General features: G+C 36.5%; 2 protein-coding genes across 4 annotated transcripts; both read right to left on the reverse strand.

Moving 5' to 3' along the window:
* Positions 1 to 542: 542 nt before the first annotated feature.
* LOC131332006 (uncharacterized) lies at positions 543 to 10,899 on the reverse strand. 2 transcript variants are annotated; one of them, XM_058366017.1, is made up of 9 exons: positions 10,742 to 10,899; positions 9,116 to 9,589; positions 8,530 to 8,611; positions 8,317 to 8,389; positions 7,345 to 7,425; positions 5,552 to 5,655; positions 3,368 to 3,617; positions 2,391 to 2,454; positions 543 to 1,478 (listed from the first exon to the last, which is right to left on the reverse strand). In XM_058366017.1, the coding sequence occupies exons 2-9, from the start codon at positions 9,534 to 9,536 to the stop codon at positions 832 to 834; spliced, it is 1,722 nt and encodes a 573-aa protein (XP_058222000.1). In that variant the 5' UTR covers positions 9,537 to 9,589; positions 10,742 to 10,899; the 3' UTR covers positions 543 to 831. The 2 variants fall into 2 exon arrangements, with proteins under 2 accessions (XP_058222000.1, XP_058221999.1); XM_058366016.1 differs by having other exon boundaries at positions 543 to 1,484.
* A 6,391-nt stretch (positions 10,900 to 17,290) lies between these two features.
* On the reverse strand, positions 17,291 to 20,058 carry LOC131332007 (homeobox-leucine zipper protein HAT22-like). 2 transcript variants are annotated; one of them, XM_058366019.1, is made up of 3 exons: positions 19,262 to 20,058; positions 18,965 to 19,041; positions 17,291 to 17,802 (listed from the first exon to the last, which is right to left on the reverse strand). In XM_058366019.1, exons 1-3 carry the CDS (start codon positions 19,706 to 19,708, stop codon positions 17,502 to 17,504), a joined length of 825 nt encoding a protein of 274 aa, XP_058222002.1. In that variant the 5' UTR covers positions 19,709 to 20,058; the 3' UTR covers positions 17,291 to 17,501. The 2 variants fall into 2 exon arrangements, with proteins under 2 accessions (XP_058222002.1, XP_058222001.1); XM_058366018.1 differs by having other exon boundaries at positions 18,965 to 19,044.
* Between the last annotated feature and the right edge of the window lie 426 nt (positions 20,059 to 20,484).

Raw genomic sequence — 20,484 nt, forward strand, 5'->3', positions numbered from 1 at the left:
TAGACCAGAAAGTCAGTTCCTCTACTTTCAATTACTTTTGTTTTTCAAACGAAAATTTTACTTCCGTTGATGTCAATACAGTTTGAGAAGATTTCGAAAAGTGCATCTTCCGCAGTGCACAATTAGGCTATCAGATATCAATCAGTAAACTAAAGAAACCAATCATAGTCAATGGAAGAACCCAATCATAGTCAAAATTGGAGTATGATCTTCGCTCAGAAGGAACGCTAGCTATATGCTTACCACTTGCAAGTCGAACATTTTTTTCCGATGAGTTGAGCAGAACGAAAAGAGGCTCCTGGCTGCAGGTTTCTTTACGACGAGACCGGCTTGCTATAATTTGCTTGGAGTATGCTACAAGCACCACCTTAAGATTCTATTAACAATTGCAAGGTTAGTTTCAAAAAAGAGAAGGAAAAAAAACTGTAAAAGTTGGGACTTTTCTTGGTTTGCCTTTGTAATTGAACATGTATATATTGCTTGTAAAGTAAAATTTCGCTGACATGAAAAGAAAATCCAACATTGGGTTATTGAATGGAGTGTTATCACAAAAATAGTAGGAAACTTCAGGGATATTATTGCAATTGGCATTAACATAAACAACAAAAGCCGAAAAGATAACCCGAAAGGGTCCAAAAAAATACAAAAACCGCATTAAAGTTAGAGCAATCGCATGGTACAATACAACTTTACCAGGTCAACTGATCTAAAGATCACCTATCGAATCATTTTACAAAACACATAATACAATCATTCCTCCTAAGAAGTATAGTAGATCTAACGTCAGTTTTATGAAGAATACCCCAAATCAAGATTTAGAATGAAATGTCGTTACCTCCGACTGTGATGGTGGTGCTTATCCCTACGATGAGATGAATAATCGGGGCCTAAAATATTTCGACTGTCATCATCCCGTCTAGGAAAACCGGCTGAACCATAACTTGGGGGTGAAAACAACGCGTTTGGAGGGGAATACGGTACAGAACTATGTGAACCGGGATTTGAAGATCCTTCATAGACTGAAGGATTCCATCTACCTCTTTCAGACAATGACCTTCCAAAACTAGGGCTTGGTATAGAAATATTACCTCCTGAATACTGGGGAGAGTCATAACCACCATACCTCTGGGGATAACTAGAGCTAAATACAGGGTCAACACCAGGTGGCCCTTCATCTCTGAAATCCCTGTCCCACCTTTGATCGTGATACTGGCCTCTGCTCATCGTATCAGATGAACGGTTATTTCTGTGGTGTGATCGATTCCTAGATGAATTGGTACTTGATGAGCCCGAAGCCCATCGTTTTTCGTCAGCATTTTCGGGAATCGGTGCGTTCATTCCCGGAAATCCAACACTCATTTTCTTTGGTGGGTCTGGAGGATTGCCGGTGTCAAGGATTTCACCATCTTCCTTTTCTTTTTCTTCCTTAATTTCCTCATCAGCAAAAATTGTAATCCCTGAAGGCTGATCCTCAAATTCTGCATCTAAAAATACAGTCAGTCATACAGACAAACAATATGAGCACAAATAGAGATTGCCGAAACATGAACACCACAATAATTGGGATGGCTCTATAATGTTTTACTTCAGAAAAAATTATTTTCATGCAAGACTTTTTACGGTAAAACCTTCAGTATAGTTCTTATTTTTCAGTGCTTAGCCAAGAGTCCAAGACTTTATCAACCAAAAATAACAACTTTGTGGTTTCATGGAGCGCAAAAATCAATCTTTGAGTAGTCTACAAAACCATTTTCCATTGAAACAAATGCAGCCTTGATGAGTGAGCCATAAAAGGAAAACTAGATTCAGGGATCTACACTGAGAAAGTTCAAAAGCAAAGGAACTCTTCTTTTCTTTTGGGAACACAAATTATGGTCATACATCAACTGAGCACAAACCCCTACATTATTTAAACTCGTCAACTGCATTATCTCTAACAACAAATATTATCTCCCTTTGACTGGCATTCTTACCAGCAACGGAGTAGATTCTCCAAAGATCTTGAGAAGCTTTACAAAGAGATTTCCAACATATTGGGTAATTTTCGAGCTGCATGAGTATGAGATTACAGGCATTGTCCCAATTTAGGGAAGCAGAATCTGCAATTGTAGCAGTACAATCTAACCAACCTCAATCTAACCACAAGACATTTTAGCTAGGGCACGGTCAAAAGCCTTTTCACATTACAGACATTCCTTATTCAGGAAAGTATGGCAACAAAACAAGACTCAGAGCACAAAGAAAAGACTGCAGATGCAACGGAAAAGAAAATCAACTCTAACACCTGAATTGAGTACAAGACTGAGGCAAATTACCTTTATGTGCACGCTGGAATTCTAAATAACACAACTACAAACATAAAAAATATACTCGATAAATAACGCAATTACCTAGATATCCAGGTGGGTATCCCATCTCTCGCATTCTGTTAAGCCAAGGAGGTGGATCAAGCTCCTGTACGTAGATTCAAAAACCAAATTGGGAAGGGAAAAAAAATCATTATTTTATTGAAAGTTACGACTTTTCTATCACAATAGAAATTACTTGGACAGATAATCCAATAATTCTTTTCTTGTATTGCTAAGCTGACAAAGTTAAACAACCAATTTAAAGATGGAGAACAAATGAAGCATTTCAATTTCCCTAATAATTCAAGAACAGAATTGCTTCCAATCTTAATGACAGAGGCATGGTGGAAAACAGTTGTATATTTTCCTCCTCTTAAACATGAAAGAGGAAAGTAGGTACCATGTAAGGATACCTTCACCCCCCACACCAAAACCTCAAAATGCATTAGCAAATGCCTGTTCTGGTAAGTTCAAAGGTATTTCTTCTGAAGTCTAACCGTTTTTTCCTTGCTATAGTGTCATAACGTCAAAAAATGGAAATAGCTCCATCCGTGCTAAGTCATTTTGGCATTTTTTTTTACCAGAGAGATTGATAGCATTGGTCTTCTCTTTGGTAAGATGTGGCGGTGGCAAGAGGTTTGTTGTAACACTGAGGTAAACAGCATAAAAAGGACTTACAAGAAATACGTAATCATGAGAACAAGGGGCTTACACGATAAATATAATTGGGGGAGTAAGAGGGTTTATAATAAACAATGTCTTCAGTACTGAACTGGGTCACCCATAGTTAACATCTAATTTATACTATGCATATACATGGACTCTTTTTCTGGTGTAAGAAGCACCAGGATGAAGATTACAATAAGATAAGATTTAATGTGTGTAAATATCTAATCCAAGATCAAATGGCCTTATTCTACTGCATTGAGGTGACACTTTTTCATAGAAATTCATGCTCACGTTAAACACTAATAAAAAATGCACCAAGCCATTCCATGCAAAAGAACGATACACATTACCCCAAGACCCAGAAGTTTCCGTGTTTCAGCATCAAGTACGCCTGGCCTTAAACCATCATACTTTCCCTTGGGAGAATCTTGATAGTATCTAGTTGGGTTACGGGAACTAGCATTTTGATTACGCCTTGAATTGTGTTGCTTGCGAGCATTATTGACAGCCTTAGTGTCACGAGGTTTTGGGCACTCCTTTAGCGAGTGGCCATACGAACTACAATTGAAGCACCGGGAAGCATCTCCAATTTCCAAACCCCTGTAACATAGAAATTGAGATGTAAATAAACGCATCCGTTGGAACTATGTAATTTTTAGTTCTCAAGGACAGCCTGAAAGGATGCTTCATACAAAAATAAAGCCCTAAGAGCATCCACAGTGGAATAATCAAAAGTTGTCACATCATCTTTTGATTATCCATTTAAGGAGTTGCTAAGGTTAGCAATGTAGAGATCTACAATGGTAGAATCAAAATTGAATAATCAAAACTTGCCACATCACATTTTTAACTTGTAAACATCTAGAAATTGTGACATAGAAAACAATTTTTTAAAAATAGTTTTCAAACTAATAAAAACAGGTTATTAGAAAAAGAGAAAATAGTTTTTGAAAACTTTGATTTAAAAAAAAAAAACAGTTTTTGAATTAAAAAAAGTTTTTTTTTTTTTTTCAAAAGAACGGTTTTGGGAAAAACAGTTTTAATAAAAAAACATGTGTAAAAAATTTGGTTTTGCAAAAAAATAAAAACTGTTTTTAAAAGTATTTTTCTTACAAACATGTTGAAAATGGAAGAGAGAAGATTTTTGTGTAATGATGGTGTACTTGAATGAGGAAATGTTTGGACAATTAAATTTGATTATTAGCAAAAGGTTGCTAATTTTGATTATCCAAGGGCCAAAATTCGATGAGTTGCTAAGAAATTGCTAAGTTTGGTTATTCCAATGTGAGCTCTTTTTTGAACAAATGTTGCTAACCTTAGCAACCTTTTGGTTTTGATTATACCACTGTGGATGCTCTAAGAAAGTTCTATAAATCACATGAGTACTAGAGGGCAAAGATTAATGAGAGCAGAAAAACAATTTGGTGCAATATATTCTCCAGTTGTCTCCAAAATGTGTTGGAACAATTTGGTGCAAAACCCATGTATTGAAACATGGACAGATACTTTGACAGGGTTAAAAATCAGCAGGATCCAACAGTACAATCTGAACCAACTTTGTTGAGAAGTTCTCCGGTTTTTAACCATGTCCAGTTTTAATGGATCATGGGCAGGGAAACATGTGCTACATGGTTTCTTCTGTATGTTTGTAAGTACCCATTTTGGACGCATGACAGTGTACGGGTATCTGTCCAACTCCAACTCCAACATGTGCATCTGACATTTGTCTAACAAAGTATGCCAAGCAGTCAAATTCTCCGAGACAGTTAAATGTATATCAATCTCACAATTATGCATGAAACACTCCATGGAACATTGTAAAAACCCTTTGAAATAGAAAACAAATGAATCGTGTAAAGAAGTAGGAACATAGGAGTATTGCTTTTCTACAGTCCTTGGATATCTAATTAGATGCATCCTATGCTTAGACATGTACTTGAACCCGCCACAACCCCCGAGTCCATGTAACATACGGTAAAACACAGAAGTCCACTTGCCTTCCATAAGTCAGAAGGCTCAGAACAAACCCTTAGAGAACAGATATATAATGGTAAAAGGGATTCAGATTACATTTCAAAAAAACTCCTGTAATTACAGTGCATCGTCACTGCCAACATTACAAGGCACTATAAGTCCTAAATCCACCTTAGTCTGATATGTGTGCCTCAACATGTCATAAATGTATATATTCTTCATCTGAACAGTAAATATGACATTATTTTCCAGTGGCGGCTACAACTGCTGCATTTTATCTAAGTTTGCAGATGTCAAAGAAACCCGAAATGTTTGTACGTTCTCTAATAAAAATATTAAAAAATACATTCACCCTGGTTGTCAGAAGGTAGAAACTTATCAAAACTTTGGACTACAAAGACATTGCTAGAGACTTTGAGATCAAAATTTGCAACTCAAAGGCAATTTGTGAATCTACAGCTCACTTCTGTTAACAGTAGTATTTTTGTTAATAGCAGCCAAACTTTTATCATTACAAACAGAAATAAATATCAAAATATACAAAAACTAAAAGTATTTACCCTTCCAATGAGTATCCACGATCATAAAGTGGAACAGATTTACTGTCCAATGCAATAAACTCCGTGCTTGTTTGGTTCCTTGTTTGGTTGTCCATCCAGAATGACTACAGGTAAAAGAGTGCTAAAAAATTCAAAGCTTGCATTGCAAGGAAACCCGTGAACTACTTCATGTTTTCGTCGTAATCTCGAGATAAAATATTTGAAAGACACACTGGCCAAATGGAAGCAAATAACTACCAGATTTCGTACTTGTCCCACTAGAGTGTTAGGGCATGCACTAAAGGGCATAGCAATTTCAAACCATTTAATGGTCCCACACAAATCCCAAACTAAAGTGAGGACGAAAGCAAAAAAAAAGAAATGGAAGGTTAATCCAGTTCTTAGATGAACTTACAAAAAGCATCATGACAGGTAGCAGATGATGCCAAAAAGCATCCAGTTCTTATGTTGATCTAAAGCAGAGGGATCATGTTGACTTATCATGATGCCATCAATACGAGGAAGTACGTAGAGTCTTGTAAGGGAGAAGGAGAAAGTGAAAACACAATCAAGAAAAAGTCTGAACCTATAACGCATGTACAAAGAATCAATATGGATTCTACAAGCCAGAACATGTCCCCTGATTTTCAGAAAACACTGCTACAATAAACATCAGTGACCAGTGACCTCCTTGAAGTAGTATTTCAGAAAATCTATATCTTCAGACTCACCGCTTTTACAGCCACTAGCCTAATAGAAATTCTAGGGTTGCCTTCCATCAGGAAAATTATCAAGTTTTCTTAATAAATTGCTACTTTTGCCGAGAAAAAAAGAGAGTCTACAATCACCCGATTCACCCCAAACCCTGGTAAAGACAAGGACAATGTGCATTATTAGTTGATCACCAATTACAATTCTATTGAAAAAAACATCCATCGATCAAATAATCATATCCTCGAGAGACTCGCACATCAACACTGTTTACCAGAATTAGTTATGACTTTTATGTCAGCAGATAACATTGAAAACATCATACTCATAATACGATTATCATTGATATTAGGTACCAAGTGAATATAGTACCAAAAGAAGTCCTCATTGCACGAACTTTCTGTTTTCTTGACTTAGTTGACTATAATAACACAAAATTATCTAAAACCAATCATGCAGATCCATTTCTCCTGAACTTGAGGAATGACGTTACTTGCATTATCAATTGATACAAAAAGCCATGGACATTCAAGGAGTCAGCACTTGTAAAACCATTTTTAATAGGATGGATCGAGATAGTTTGTCACCTCATACTCCAAATTTGGGTCAGAAAGGTCACCTCACACTTCAATGAACTAAAACCGTATGAATCAGTATAGAGACAAGGAAAGCAAGCTAAAAAGGTGGGTTCTATTTGAAGAAATGAAAATAGTACGGAAGTTTGGCACTTTTGTGTTTGATGTGTCATAAGGAACAAACTGAATCACCATATCTGGATGAGGTGCAGTAGAGTTACCACCATACATGGGCTGATGGGCTTAAATCAGCTTTATTTTTTTCTTTACATTAGTGGCCAAGGAGAATTCTTGTGATTCCTCTTTTGATGATTTTTACTGGATAACTCTGTCTTGTTTGGGGTTTAGATTCTGTATGCATACTGTACATAGTTTGCACCTTATTGGTGATATTTTCAATACTTTTTCACTTGTGGGGAGAAAATGGAAAACAAGCACTGATAATTCAAAACCAAACCCAAATTTTCATCAAATTAATAGCATGCCAGCGCTTTACTTGTGCACCAGATATAGGTATGCTGGACATACCACTGAAGAAGGATTATCCAAACCAACACGAATAGCAGGGAAGTATGTCTCTTGACCAGATTCAAGCACCTCATCGGAATCCTGCAGAGACAGAGATATATGAATCAGGTTGAAGAGAATACATATTAATGGAAAAGATGCGGCTAAATGAAGAGAAAACTATATCAAATGCATAACCAATATATAACATATGTCATTCCTATAAACGCAAGCAAGAAATCCAACAAAAAACGGAATCCAAACTTTCAACATAGAGCTCACAAAACAATAGCAAACCGAGTAAGGAAAAACCTTGCGGTTTTGTACTATTCCAGATTATCCATTGAACAAGAGACAATCTGGTGGTGCTAAAACTATAGTACCAGTGTACCACCTATATTAGTCACTCTTAGATGGTTCACTAAATGAAGAGTTGTTTGCACTGCAACAGACCTGAAATAATTTGCTTGTCTTGGCCCTCACATTACACTCAGTATAGTACAATATTAGACACTTAAACGGTGGACATAAGTGCACCAGGAACAAGAAAAAAAAGTTGTCTATGTGGAGGAGGGCGTTTCAGGCCAGTCATTTTGGGATCTTCTCAAAACTGTTGGTGGGGAACTAAAGATAGTAAAGAACAACGCAGACAACTTTGCACTCAATGTGGCCTAATGTCACAAGATTTTTCCACCTCATGGGAATCATGCCTAATGCTCCCCACTGTTCCCAACATACTATCCATGTCTAACTAGAAAATAAAAGAAGCATGACACTCGTACAAAAATGTACAACAACACTTACTATAAGATCCCACTGATTCAGTAAACTTATTGCAAGAAGGAAAAAAGATCCCACTGACTGAGTGCCTTCTAAATACCCAAAGCAACCAGAAGTACTGTATTTGACTACGGGAAAACTGCTAGACCACTAGGACAACAATTGAAATCAACTGAAAGACAACATAGAACACAGAAAAAAGAATCAGCTTACAAGAGACGAACAATGTTGAGCATGCCAGTCCGACCACTTCTGTAATAGCTCCTCAAGCTTCTGTTTACTCTGTCTGTTGCAGAAAATTCAGCCATGCACAATTTGACGAAAAAAGAAAAACCACCTTATAAAGTCCCCTTTTAGGAATAAGGACTGCTATCTTTTTAAAAGAGATAGTTGAAGGAAAGTTCAACTTTCTATGTATGAAAATACCTTCGCAAACAGTTATACGTTATGAGGACTGAAGGTTGCTGTTCCTCAACTGTTGTTCTGGCTCTCTTAACTCCAGATATGGCTGGCATTGCAAATTACGGAAAACATGATACAAAGGAACTAATTCTAAGCCAAAGGCTGGCTTGTTTATGTGGATGAACCTGAACACAAGCAAACGATCACACCAAGTGCTTACAAGTGTAGCTGCATGGATGCAAACAGACATAGATTACCAGATAAAAAAGGAGACAAAACAATAGTAGAAGGGGCCAATAACTATACATTACTCCATCCATCCCAAGATCAAAGATGTTGATCCCTTTTGAGAGTTCCAACTTTTTAAGGGACATGAATTTTTCAAAATAAACCAGAAAGTATTGATTATCAACATTGCCCTCTATCCCTACTTTGCAAAGCATCCATACATCACAAAGGATGGTTCGGAAAACTTCAAAATTCTATGCTAAGACTTCTACAGCAAACATGCCTTTATGGACATTCCAAAATCAAAAGTTGGATAAACAAGAAAGGGACAGCAGGAATATTCCGTTTTCTAGATATTCAAGGAAATAAAATAACAGGATACGACTATCATCTATCTCAAGATTGCTGATAGGACTTCCGCCTCTCTTTCGGTTGTTAATGGGACTTCCATCATGAACAGTTACCAGGTCATTCTCAGTTTGTATTTCAGTTCTGAAACACTTCACATCGTCTGCAACTACAACAGTTTCATTCAATTCAACACTTACTTCCATGACAGATGAACTCTCAATCAAGTCCCCACCCAAGTCATCTGCCACAAACGGTTGGCTGCCTCTATCTCCAACATCAACCTCCAAAGCCCCCGAGACCTCTCCATTTAGCTTGTCTTCTATAATTTCTGAGTTACTTGGTTGAGAACCAGCACCATTAGTCTCACAATTGGAGTTATGAAGGTCATCATTCTCCCTTTCACGGACAGAATCGAAAGCAGGGGGGAGGTCATTTGAATCCTCAGTTTCCATATTTACAATTGAAGAAAGCTTCTCAGGGTGGCACAAGTGTGCTGAAATAAACCCTAGAAAAAAAAGGTACCATGTCAGCCTCGAAGAAGCACAAGAACAACAACTTTTCACATTGGCATACACTAACTGCCAGCAACAATATTTTTTTTCCCTGATAGAAAATACCATCAACGATATTAACATTCATAGGAAAGTACAAAGTGCAAACTGTACTCAACAGCGACCTTAGAAGAATATGAATATGGACAAACTCATTTTGTATGGAAGATTGGGCAGCTGAATACTGAATTTGCATGCGATTATGGAGAACTATGCATGGACTTGCGATCAGAACTTGACTTTTCAAATGCAATACACAAGGCAAACTTCAAATCGGCCCACTGTTTCACAAGCAAAAGACTCTTTCTATCACATACACAAGGCGAACGTCAAAGAGGGTATAATTCTGCCAACGCTGGTGGATTGTTACCACTCGCGTACCACTCGCGTACCATTCACTACTCACAAGGAATGGGAATGGGAATGGGTGCCTCCAGGAGGTATACAAAGCCTGGGTCTCTTTTGTATCCTCCTTCATCATCATAATCTTTTCCAATGGGATCGGATCCTCCCCGGTCCAAGTTTTGGACTAGAGGAAACCGTCCAAATCTGGACCATACATTGGGAAAATCAATGGTTCGGATTTGTTCAAATACTCTTCCCGCGAAGAGTCTCTCAACAAATTCGAACCATTGATAGCAGCATTTAATGGTCCAGATTTCGATTCTTCCCGCGAAGAGTTTCTGAGAAAATCCAAACCATTAATTGCAGCATTAAACAGTCCATATTTCGACTGTCTCCTCCAGTCGTGGACCGGAGAGGATCCACTTCCTTTTCGAATTGGGCCAATCAGTAAATTTGATATTCGAACATATCCGATATTTTATCGCCAATCCGTTTCACCGCATAAGCAACACAACCATACACAATTCACGTAATCTTTCTTTAAACATGGAACCAATAACAGCCACAAGAGTTCATAAAATTTTAGCGACACGGATCACCTCTCGATGCATACATGCGATTGGGACAAATGCCGACTCATTCCTTTCACAAATCCAAGATCCAGAGATAAAATCAAAACTTTCAATCCAGATTCGTTTTACTTGACGGAATTAGAGATAGGAATTAACACAGAGGCTTGATTGGAGTAGAGAGAGACTCACTAGTAGCGTTGGGCCAGAGACTGACTGCCGCCGACGATGTCGCCGCCGTCTGTGGGAGTTAGGGTTTTGACCTTTGTGGACGCGGTCGGGGGAGAGAGAGAGAGAGAGAGAGAGAGAGAGAGACGGTCGGCGGGTGTAGATTTCGGATAGATCTGTCTCTGAATTGCCAATCATAACCCCACGATTACTTTTCAATTTTTTTCTTATTACGCCCTGAAGTTTATAGTTTATTCAGTAACGTCCTTCGAGGCTCAGTTTGAATGACAAAAATCTTGAGAAGAAATGGGAATGTAACTCCATACTTCTATGATTCCGACGTTTGGAAGGGAACATGAATAGGAATGTGATGTAACACTCTCAGGACTCCCATATTTGGGGAGAGACAAGAATAGGATTGTGATTCGTGACGACACATTCGATCAGAAATCACATTACCAGATTGAGTGAGAATTTGATCCCTCCCTTATCCCATGGAAATCTTAGATTTCTGGGTCAATCTATAAAAAAAATATTGACTTTGATAAATTTTCAAAAAAATTGATTCCTCTATAAGATTACTAAATTAATTTAAACACTGGAATGAAATTATTTCAGGTATTGTATTCCTAGGAATTCCTAGTAATCATATTCCTATTCTCACTCAATAAAATTCCTAGGAATTTAATTCCTAATAATCACATTCTTATTTCTACTGAAGATTACGGTCATCCAAACTGAGCCTCAATGATAAGTAGCTCTAAATGTATATCATTCAATAGAAGGCTTTATTCCTAAAAAATAATATTTTTAAATTTTTTATATCATGAAAAATAAAAGAAAAAGGTCTTTAAATGCATAAAGAATTCGAAACATATTTCGACCCTGCTACTGCCTAGAAACTTGCATCCACTAATTGAGTCTCGAATTTGTGTGAAGCGGTTGATAATGATATAGCACATTACCATAATGGCCGGGTTGGATGCTGGCTTATGAAGGGGATAACTAATACCCCCATTTATATCTGCGCCCACGGCTTATCTCTCGTTTGGGAAGCCATGTGAAGTTGGGTATTGTTTTATCCCGTTCTTGTGCAATACCGGAGAAAGGGGTATTAGGGGGTCTTACCTATGGACAGGGTCTGAGGTATTCATAACTTATATCCCCTAATCCCTCTCAAAAATTGACGATTTCACCCCTCCTTATCTCCCTCCCCAACCCCTACACCGTTTTTTGTTTTCTGGAGCAATAAACAAAAAATAGGAAGAAGAAGAACAGTAGCAACAAAAACAGATCGAAGAAAGGACAGATCGAAGAGAGGAGGGATCGAACCAGTCAAAGCTGCTGCTGCTGCTTCTTCTTCATTTTCTTCTTCTGCCGCCGCTGTTGCTGCCGCCGTAGTTCTCTCGCTCTTTCTCTCCCTCTCTCCTCCTCTCTCTGTTAAAGGATGAAAAGAAAAGTTAACAGTGATAAGAAAGGAAGAAAAGAATAAGAAAAATGATTGTGTGCATACGAGACCATGTGCTATCATACACCCTCACGAATAATTAATTAAAATGAACACATTTTCACCAAATAATATTGTTATGCACACGAGAATTGACTTAACTAGTTTGATAGACACATTTCCAACTACCAAACAATGTGTTTTTTTAAATAAAAAAAATTCCAGAATTAAAAAAAAAAACCTCGATTTTTTTTAAAAAAACCGAATTTTATATATAATTTTTTAAATAATAATAATACTAAATTCATTAATTTGTTAGTACAAATAAATATTATGGCTTAAATTGTGAAAGAATAATTAAATTTGCAATTATATATAAAACGTAATACATAATGAATTTAGGCACTGCACAAGGGCAAAAGGGTCATTTAACAGTTTTTTACATCATCCACCCTTTCTTATACCCCCTATTAATCTTTCATCCAAACGAAGTACTATTTAATCACCCTTCTCTAATACCTCATCCAAACAACCTACTATTTAATCCTCCTCCATAAACATTACATCAATGTGGGTCCTCCCTTATTAACTAATACCCCCTACTATCTTATCCCCCTTATTAACTAATACCCACAATTCTTATCTGCATCCAAACGGGCCGTAAAGGTTACGCAGGTTCGTAAGTAACTAAAAAGGTTGAAGATAAAATGGTTATTAAAATTTCAAAATTTAGAGTGAATTCAAAAGTTACTCATGAGATTGTGTCTCCATACACTTACTTTGAGAATTCATTATGCCATAATTCATTTTCGGAATCTCTGCCAAACGCTTCCCTATAATCTAGAAATACAAGTAATCCAGAATTTAGAATCACTTCCAAACACCCACTAAACATGGGTGCATATAATCATGACAATGTTATTTCTGATTGATGACGGAGTTTGAGGCAACAATCATGGAATTAATTTGCTACAAAGTTGTAAGAGCCAATAATGAGCACAACACAGTCCCACATCGGAGGGAATAAAAAGGTAAAAGTTGTTTTATAAAGGAATCCGACTAGTTACTGTATAATTTGAGGTTAACCTTTTGAGTCACGTGGTTAGACAAATGGTTAACAGGTCAACTGGGTCGGGTTGTTACAGTTGGTATCAGAGCACAACTCTGATCTACATGGTGGGGGCCATATTTAGAATCTAATAATACGAGCACACTGATTGTGCTATACAAAACTAAATGTGGCCAATGCAACGAAGACATTGCAGCCAAGGTGGGGAGATTATGAGAGCCAATAATGAGCACAACACAATCCCACATCGGTGGGAATAAAAAAGTATAACTTGAGGTTAACTTTTTAAGCCACGTGGTTAGACGAATGATTAGCAGGTCAACTGGGTCAGGTCATTACAAAAGTCCACCTAAATGTGTGGTTCCACATCATGTGGAGGAGATTTTACGAATAACCATTGCATTTAATTTTAAATCTTGTCTCATTGAAAAATTAAGAAATTAAATAGGGGTAAAGTTTGAAAATATCAATTTAAAGTAAATTAATCCCCGTTGTGATTATGTATATGTCCTAAATTTGGCTGAGAATTTAGGTAAAATTAGTGACGAAAAATATGTTGTTGTTTCGCTTATTTTTCAATTTTTTATCTGCCAAAAAAAATCGAGGTAATTAAGAATTGAAGGCTGGGTATGTAGGTTAAATTTTGCCAGTAGGACAATTGGTTCTCTATAAAGCATCTCTCTTCTTGTATTGATTGATACAATAAATCTTCCCAACGGGAGTCAGGGATTAATAGTTAGTTATTACAACGGAAGTCGAGCATCTAAGTATTCCAAATCTAAGTATTCCAACTAGAATAACACACTTTATGGAGTAAGTGAGTTTGTTTTTTTTATTACATCACTGGGAGTAAGCGAGTTTAGACTAGCACTATTATACTCTTGAATTAGTAGTTTGAGCATATAACTAGTCAGTATGATATTTTTTTTATAACTCAGGTGTACTTTCCAGCTTATGTACTTGCACTGTTATACCAATCTTAGGGGACTAGTTCTATTGTCCACTAGCCAGTGCTCAATTAAAGCCGGGCCAAAGTCTCGTATGGACTGGCCTTAAAGAAGTTGATAACACTTGTAAAGTTTCGAGGTTGAGACCTTAGGATCTCATAAACCCTTAATTAAATTGTACAATTGAAATATGGAGATCCACAGCCAATTTAATTCAAAGTGGATGCAATTACCACGACAGATATTATCAATAGTAGTTCTCTCATTGTCCTTTTAATCTTTGTAATATTTTGAAGGTTAATAATTTTTTTTTTCACAGTTCAAAAAAAAGATATTATCAATAGTAATCAAGGCGATGCTCATCCATTGTGTGCTTTTATTTGTGATTGCAAGATATTGATGGCTTAATGCGATGTGAGGAGTGTTAAGCACGTGTCGCGCGAGGCCAGGCCAACAAAAAGTGTGGATCATCTAGCAAAACTAGGTTTTAGATTGTTATGTTCCTAGCATTTTTTTTTAATATTTCAATAAAGGCTCTCGCTTAATTACCTAAGGATCTGTGAGATGGTAAGTTTCCAATTACTATTTGCAACCAATTAGTTTGCTTCGTGGCATGAATATAAACAAGATCACATTACAAAGGCAAAAGAAAGGAAAGAGAGATATGACATTTTCTTATTATACGGGTTATTATTAGCGTGGACGGTAGACCGTAGACCTAAGATAAATTCTCTGGCCATAAACTGAGTTTCGATCGATTAGGTCATCATAAGATCTTCATAGACAACGATGTCTATATTATGAGTAACAAATTAATTTGTCAATTCAAGAGATATATTATATGGATCGAGATGCTAGGGACACATCAATTTGTTACACCTTAATCACATCCATCTTACATACATGTGGGCAGGGACGGAGGGAAAGGGGGGCACGTGCTCCCGCTCAAAATTAAAATAATTTTGTTATATTTTTGTATATTTTGTATAATTATAAAATTAAGTGTTCTACTACACATAAACAAGTGCATATATTTTGAAAATATACATATAAAACTAGTTTTATGTTTCAATTTCGTCATATGGTTCATTTATACTTGTTGATTTTTGAACTATTTGTCTATTTTGATCGATTCTTTTTTAATTGTATTTGATTTTTAACTGTCTAAGAGCAATATTTTAAAATAATATCATTAATAAAACTATATCGATTATTCTAAAACTTGTTGGTGTTCATGTAATTAAACCATACTCTCAAATTTTGTTAGAGATTTTGTGCTTATTTTTACATAATTTAAGTGAAAATATGTGTTATATATTTTTGTAGTTTGTATTGTATACCTTAATTATGTAACGATCTTATTGTGGTTAACTAAAAAAATAAATTTTCGCCACTATGATTAACAAGGTGTCCCCACTAAACAACATTTCTGAATCCGTCTCTGCATGTGGGTCCTTAGGATTTATTGTAATATTTTTATACATCCATGTGAGAGGGGTGTGATTGAGGTGTGATTCGTGACACATTGAGGTGTGGTTAGGTATCCTTGTTTATTAGTATACCGCCGATTTTGATGATTATATTCAACATTTCATCATCATTATATGAGTATATTTAAACGAGGTTTTTGTTTTTGTTTTTCTAAGTAAAAAAGTTGGAGGAGGGGGCAGGGCATAACAACCCTCCCCTGAACGTGACCAAAGAGACTCTAAACCTGCGGCGGGTCCCGGAAAGAACCAATTAAAGAGCCACAACAACTGTGGCCCCACCAAGGGCTAGTGGGCCACGGTCGAACTTCGCAGGAGAACCAAGTTCAAGAGGAAGTCATTAGCGCGACTCAAACCTGCGAGCTGCGACCTTCTGGCCACCCAAACCTTGTGGGAGTGAGTCATGAGCGCTGCCACCCTTGGTCTTTTTTTTGTTAATTAGTTATATATCATGAGGTCTTATTTTGAACGTGGACCTTAGAAAAAATTATGTCCATAAACTATACGATTAATTAGTTAGATCGTCACAAGATCTTCATGGACAACGATGCCCATGTTATGAGCAACCAATACGTAAATAGAGGATAGATATTATATTGTTAGATGTGCTTGTTTATTTGTATAATGTAATCTTCCATGATTATATTCAACATTTTATTATCATGATATGATGATGTAATTTAAGGGATTTATCCAAAAATTTTAAATCAATTTTTTAAAACCAATGTGAGGACCGTAACGTGTCCAATCACAACTATATATGACCGTCAATTGTCCAATAGAGAGCACCCACCGTCTACTCCGTCCGAGGCAGAATATTTTGTGCTGAAAATTTTTGTGTTTCTGTGTCGAGAGATTTTTTGGCCATTAAATTTAGAACATAAAAAAAATTATACAATCTTAATGGCCGACCCCTAGGCACAGAAATTTTTAGGACGGAGGATATCGGACCCCACTCCACTCGTAGCCCCCAACCATCAATATATCTGAAATCTCCCATGGATAAACTCCCATTTTGTCTGTGTATGGTTAAAATACTTGAAGGTAAGGAATAAATTGAAGAGTCAAGGAGTTTCGGGTGTGCATTAAGTCACATAATTTACGTGCGCATACGTTTGTGAGTGGGAGCTCAAGTACGAGCATGAAAACGTCTTTAAATCACATCTCAAACTATGAACAATGATTGAGAACGGGAGCTCATACCATCTTAAAGACTTAAAAGACGAACAAAAATATGTATTCCATAACAAAAATATCAAAAATTTAGGGAAAACTCACCGTAGATATATCTGTGCACATAAATCTACGGACACAGAATTTCCCATTCACAAATGATTTTCCTTCTCTTCGATCCCATCGTGTACACTAACCAGTCAGTATTTAATAATTTCCAACCGGAACATCACCAAATTATAAATAGAAACACATTCCACATATGAAAGGAAAGAATCCCTTCATGGACTATTGGTAAAGATGTACAAACAATAGCTGTACCAGAGAGAGAGAGAGAGAGAGAGAGAGGAAAGGAAAGAATCCCTTCATGGCTTCATGGACTATTGGTAAAGATGTACAAACAATAGCTGTACCAGAGAGAGAGAGAGAGAGAGAGAGAGAGAGAGAGAGAGAGAGGACAATAGAAATTGCATAATACAACTAGTTCTATACATAGAAGGCTAGCTTGAACTAAAGTTTCTAACCTCCAAGTAGTGTTTAAACGATCGAGCGATATGTAGACATATACAGCACGTGTAGACTAACGTTAGTCGATAAATTTGTACACGTAACAAGCGATATACATGTAGACATATTTACATATATACGTACGTATAGACTGCTATTTAAAATCTTGCAAGCAAGCTGCAGACGGATGGGTGAAGGAATTGTAAAAATGAGACTTTGCGCCAATAGAAAAAAGGCTTTTGGAGGAGTTTTCGCCACTGCTGTCGTGCCGCTCACAGGAGGGGCACACGGTGAGGGTGGCTACCGCCGCCGGCAGTTGCATATAGAACGGCGCAGTTTTCTTGAGTGCTTTCAGCTCTTGTATTTCATTCCTCAGCCTTTTGTTCTCATCTGTTAGTGTGTCACAACACTTCCTCAGTAACTCGCACTCTACCTCAGTTTGCTTAAGCTTTGTCCTGTTAAGATAAAAGGAAACAAATTTGAGAACTAAGATAAGAACAATTAATCGTAGGAAAGCAAATAAGTATTTGTCCTCCATAATGTCGCATATTCGATTTTTACGGAAGTCAAACATTTTAAGCCTTGTGGCCATTGGAGGATTTGTCCAGTCGTTAACTTCAAGACTTCAGAATTAGTCCTAGACATCTAGATATCCAAAAAGAAAGATAAAAAATAATGATCGAAACCTTTTTTTTTTTTTGATAAAGACGAAAAATATTGGCTTATTTTCGTTTTTATTAAAAAAATTGGGTTTCGATCGTAACTATTTACTTTTTAGATTTCTTTCCTCATGACGAAGGAATAATTCACAAAAAATCAACAAAAAACTAACAAATGCAAATTTTTTTGAATAAAGACAAAAAAAAATTCCTTATAATTTTTTAGCCAAAATTGGCCAAGTCATTGGACAATTAGCTAGGGTCTTTGGAAATTGGAAAGAAGGAAATTTTCAAGAGTTTTGACGGGTATTAGTCAACGACCTAATTAAGTTCCTAATGGTTGAGCTTCAATTTATAATTAATTCCTCAAGAATATAATTTTTCTTCACGTTAAAGATCACAATAAAAAATATGATCATTTAAGCATTACTCGTTTATTTAGAAATAAGGGGAACATTGTGAGTCTATCATCAATTCTATATGCAAATTAACCCTAAGGGTTTGACCGAGTGGCAAGAAAGGAGCTTGTACTTAGAAAAATTGTTAATTTGAATCTCACAAAAGGTTAAATATTTTGAAATAGTTTGAAATTCTAAAATTCCACTCGAGGAGAGAGATACTTCCTCCCTCTCAAAATAATACTAGTTCATTGTACAAAAGCTCATGCAATTTTTATGTCAAAAAATACATAATTCCGTGTGTAAATTTAAATGACTATTTAAGATCCTTAATTTGGTACAAAAAATTCAAAAAAAAATATGCCACAAAAGTACTTTGTTTTATAGATCGATTTTTTTTTTTTTTATAATCGAGATGTCCGAGTCAGTAACATTTTGGGAAAAGAAAAAAAGAGAGCATATGATGTAGATTCCAAGTTGGTATGATGTTAACCTTTTCTTTTCTTTTTTTGATCGGCCAAAAAAATTAAACTTCCAAGAAACAAAACTTGAATTTTTACCTGGCTCTCCTGTTTTGAAACCAAACTTCCACTTGCCGAGGCTGTAGATTCAGCTGCTTCGCCAAGGTCTGCTTTTGCTTCTGATAATTCAAGAAAAAGAAATAATAACCATATTTAAAAAAAAGATCAATATATTCCCTCTCCAAAGCCATAATCCTTATAAAAATCTTTTAAAAAATTCAACATAGAGAGAGAGAGAGAGAGAGAGAGAGAGAGAGAGAGAGAGAGAGAGAGAGAGAGAGAGAGAGTATCTACATACAGGATTGAGACTACGAGAGAGAGAGAGTATCTACATACAGGATTGAGACTACTGTGTTCTTTGAACCTGTCTTCTAACACCACAGACTGTTCTTTGCTAAGTCTAAGTTTCTTCCTTGCAACACTTCCCTCTTCAAGATCCTGATCATGATCACCCCCCACCTTGGAACATCTTTCTCTCTCCACCTCCGCCTCCTCCCCAACACCATCTCTCTCTCTCTTCACACTGGAGTTGTTGGAGTACGACGACGTCGCACTAATCGAGTGGGAGACCTGTCGGCGAAAAAGAACTGAATAATTCGATACCTGATGTTTCTCTTCCTCCGACGAGATCAAACCCAGCGTAAGAGACGGGATCGCGTGATCGAATCTCAACGACGATTTCCTTTCGTCTCGATTCCGAAGATGGTGGTGATCGGGGTTGTGATGATCAAGAGAGGTTGAGCCAAGAGTGAGGCCAGTGTTGCAGAAATACTGGGAAATCATTTTTTTTTTGTGTGTGTGGAGATTAACCTATTTTTTTGAAGGGTGTGGAATAAGGAGACCAGAGTTGTTGAAATATAGGAGGGTGGAAATAAAATAATGGAGGAGATGATCTCAGAGATCGAAAGGGGAATATATATAAAAGAGAACTTGTGGAAGGGTATTTGAGTCTATAAAATTTAAGAATGGAGTAGAGAGGGGGGTTGGTTGATTAGAAAATAAAAGGGGGTCATGATCGGTAGAGAAAAACGAATCTAGACTGTTGAGTTTGGACTATGAGAAAAACTACAAGTATGCCCATATCTCTTTGTCGAACCTTAGGTTGACCAAGTAAAGCTACTCTCTCTCTCTCTCTCTCCTATATATGTGTGTGTATTTATATATGCATGTATGTATGTGTATGTGCATGCATGGTGGTGTATTGGTGTATGGGATAAATGTCTTAGGAGATTTGATCAATTTACCTTCTTAAAAAATAAGTACTTATTTCATATTTTCAAACTCAAAAATAATGTAAATAAAAAATAATGTTTCAATTTTTTTTGCGCCGTATTAAAGATCTCAATGAGATCTATTAAACAAGATTCATAGTGATAAGAAATTATTTGCGTAAGCACATAATTTTTGAGCTTGAAATTGCCTTCTTAAAAAATAAGTACTTATTTATCGTTCTGGAACGGGGCCTTATATATATTCAATTAAGCTGATTTTTATAGGTCCGTTTGAAAAAATATTTTAAAATTTATCAATGAATCGTTTGTGTGAGATTCATGACGGGC

Source organism: Rhododendron vialii, chromosome 7a, assembly GCF_030253575.1.
Source record: "Rhododendron vialii isolate Sample 1 chromosome 7a, ASM3025357v1".
Classification (NCBI taxonomy): Eukaryota; Viridiplantae; Streptophyta; class Magnoliopsida; order Ericales; family Ericaceae; genus Rhododendron; species Rhododendron vialii.

Coding starts and splice junctions, on each gene's coding strand:
- LOC131332006 (XM_058366016.1), bottom strand. CDS start 9,536: ATGGAAACTGAGGATTCAAATGACCTCCCCCCTGCTTTCGATTCTGTC. Junction 8,612..9,115: donor TCTTGAGATAGATGATAGTC/GTATCCTGTTAT, acceptor TTGCAATGCCAG/CCATATCTGGAGTTAAGAGA. Junction 7,426..8,316: donor CTCAACATTGTTCGTCTCTT/GTAAGCTGATTC, acceptor CTGTCTCTGCAG/GATTCCGATGAGGTGCTTGA.
- LOC131332007 (XM_058366018.1), bottom strand. CDS start 19,708: ATGATTTCCCAGTATTTCTGCAACACTGGCCTCACTCTTGGCTCAACC. Junction 19,045..19,261: donor AACACAGTAGTCTCAATCCT/GTATGTAGATAC, acceptor TTGAATTATCAG/AAGCAAAAGCAGACCTTGGC. Junction 17,803..18,964: donor TTTCAAAACAGGAGAGCCAG/GTAAAAATTCAA, acceptor TTATCTTAACAG/GACAAAGCTTAAGCAAACTG.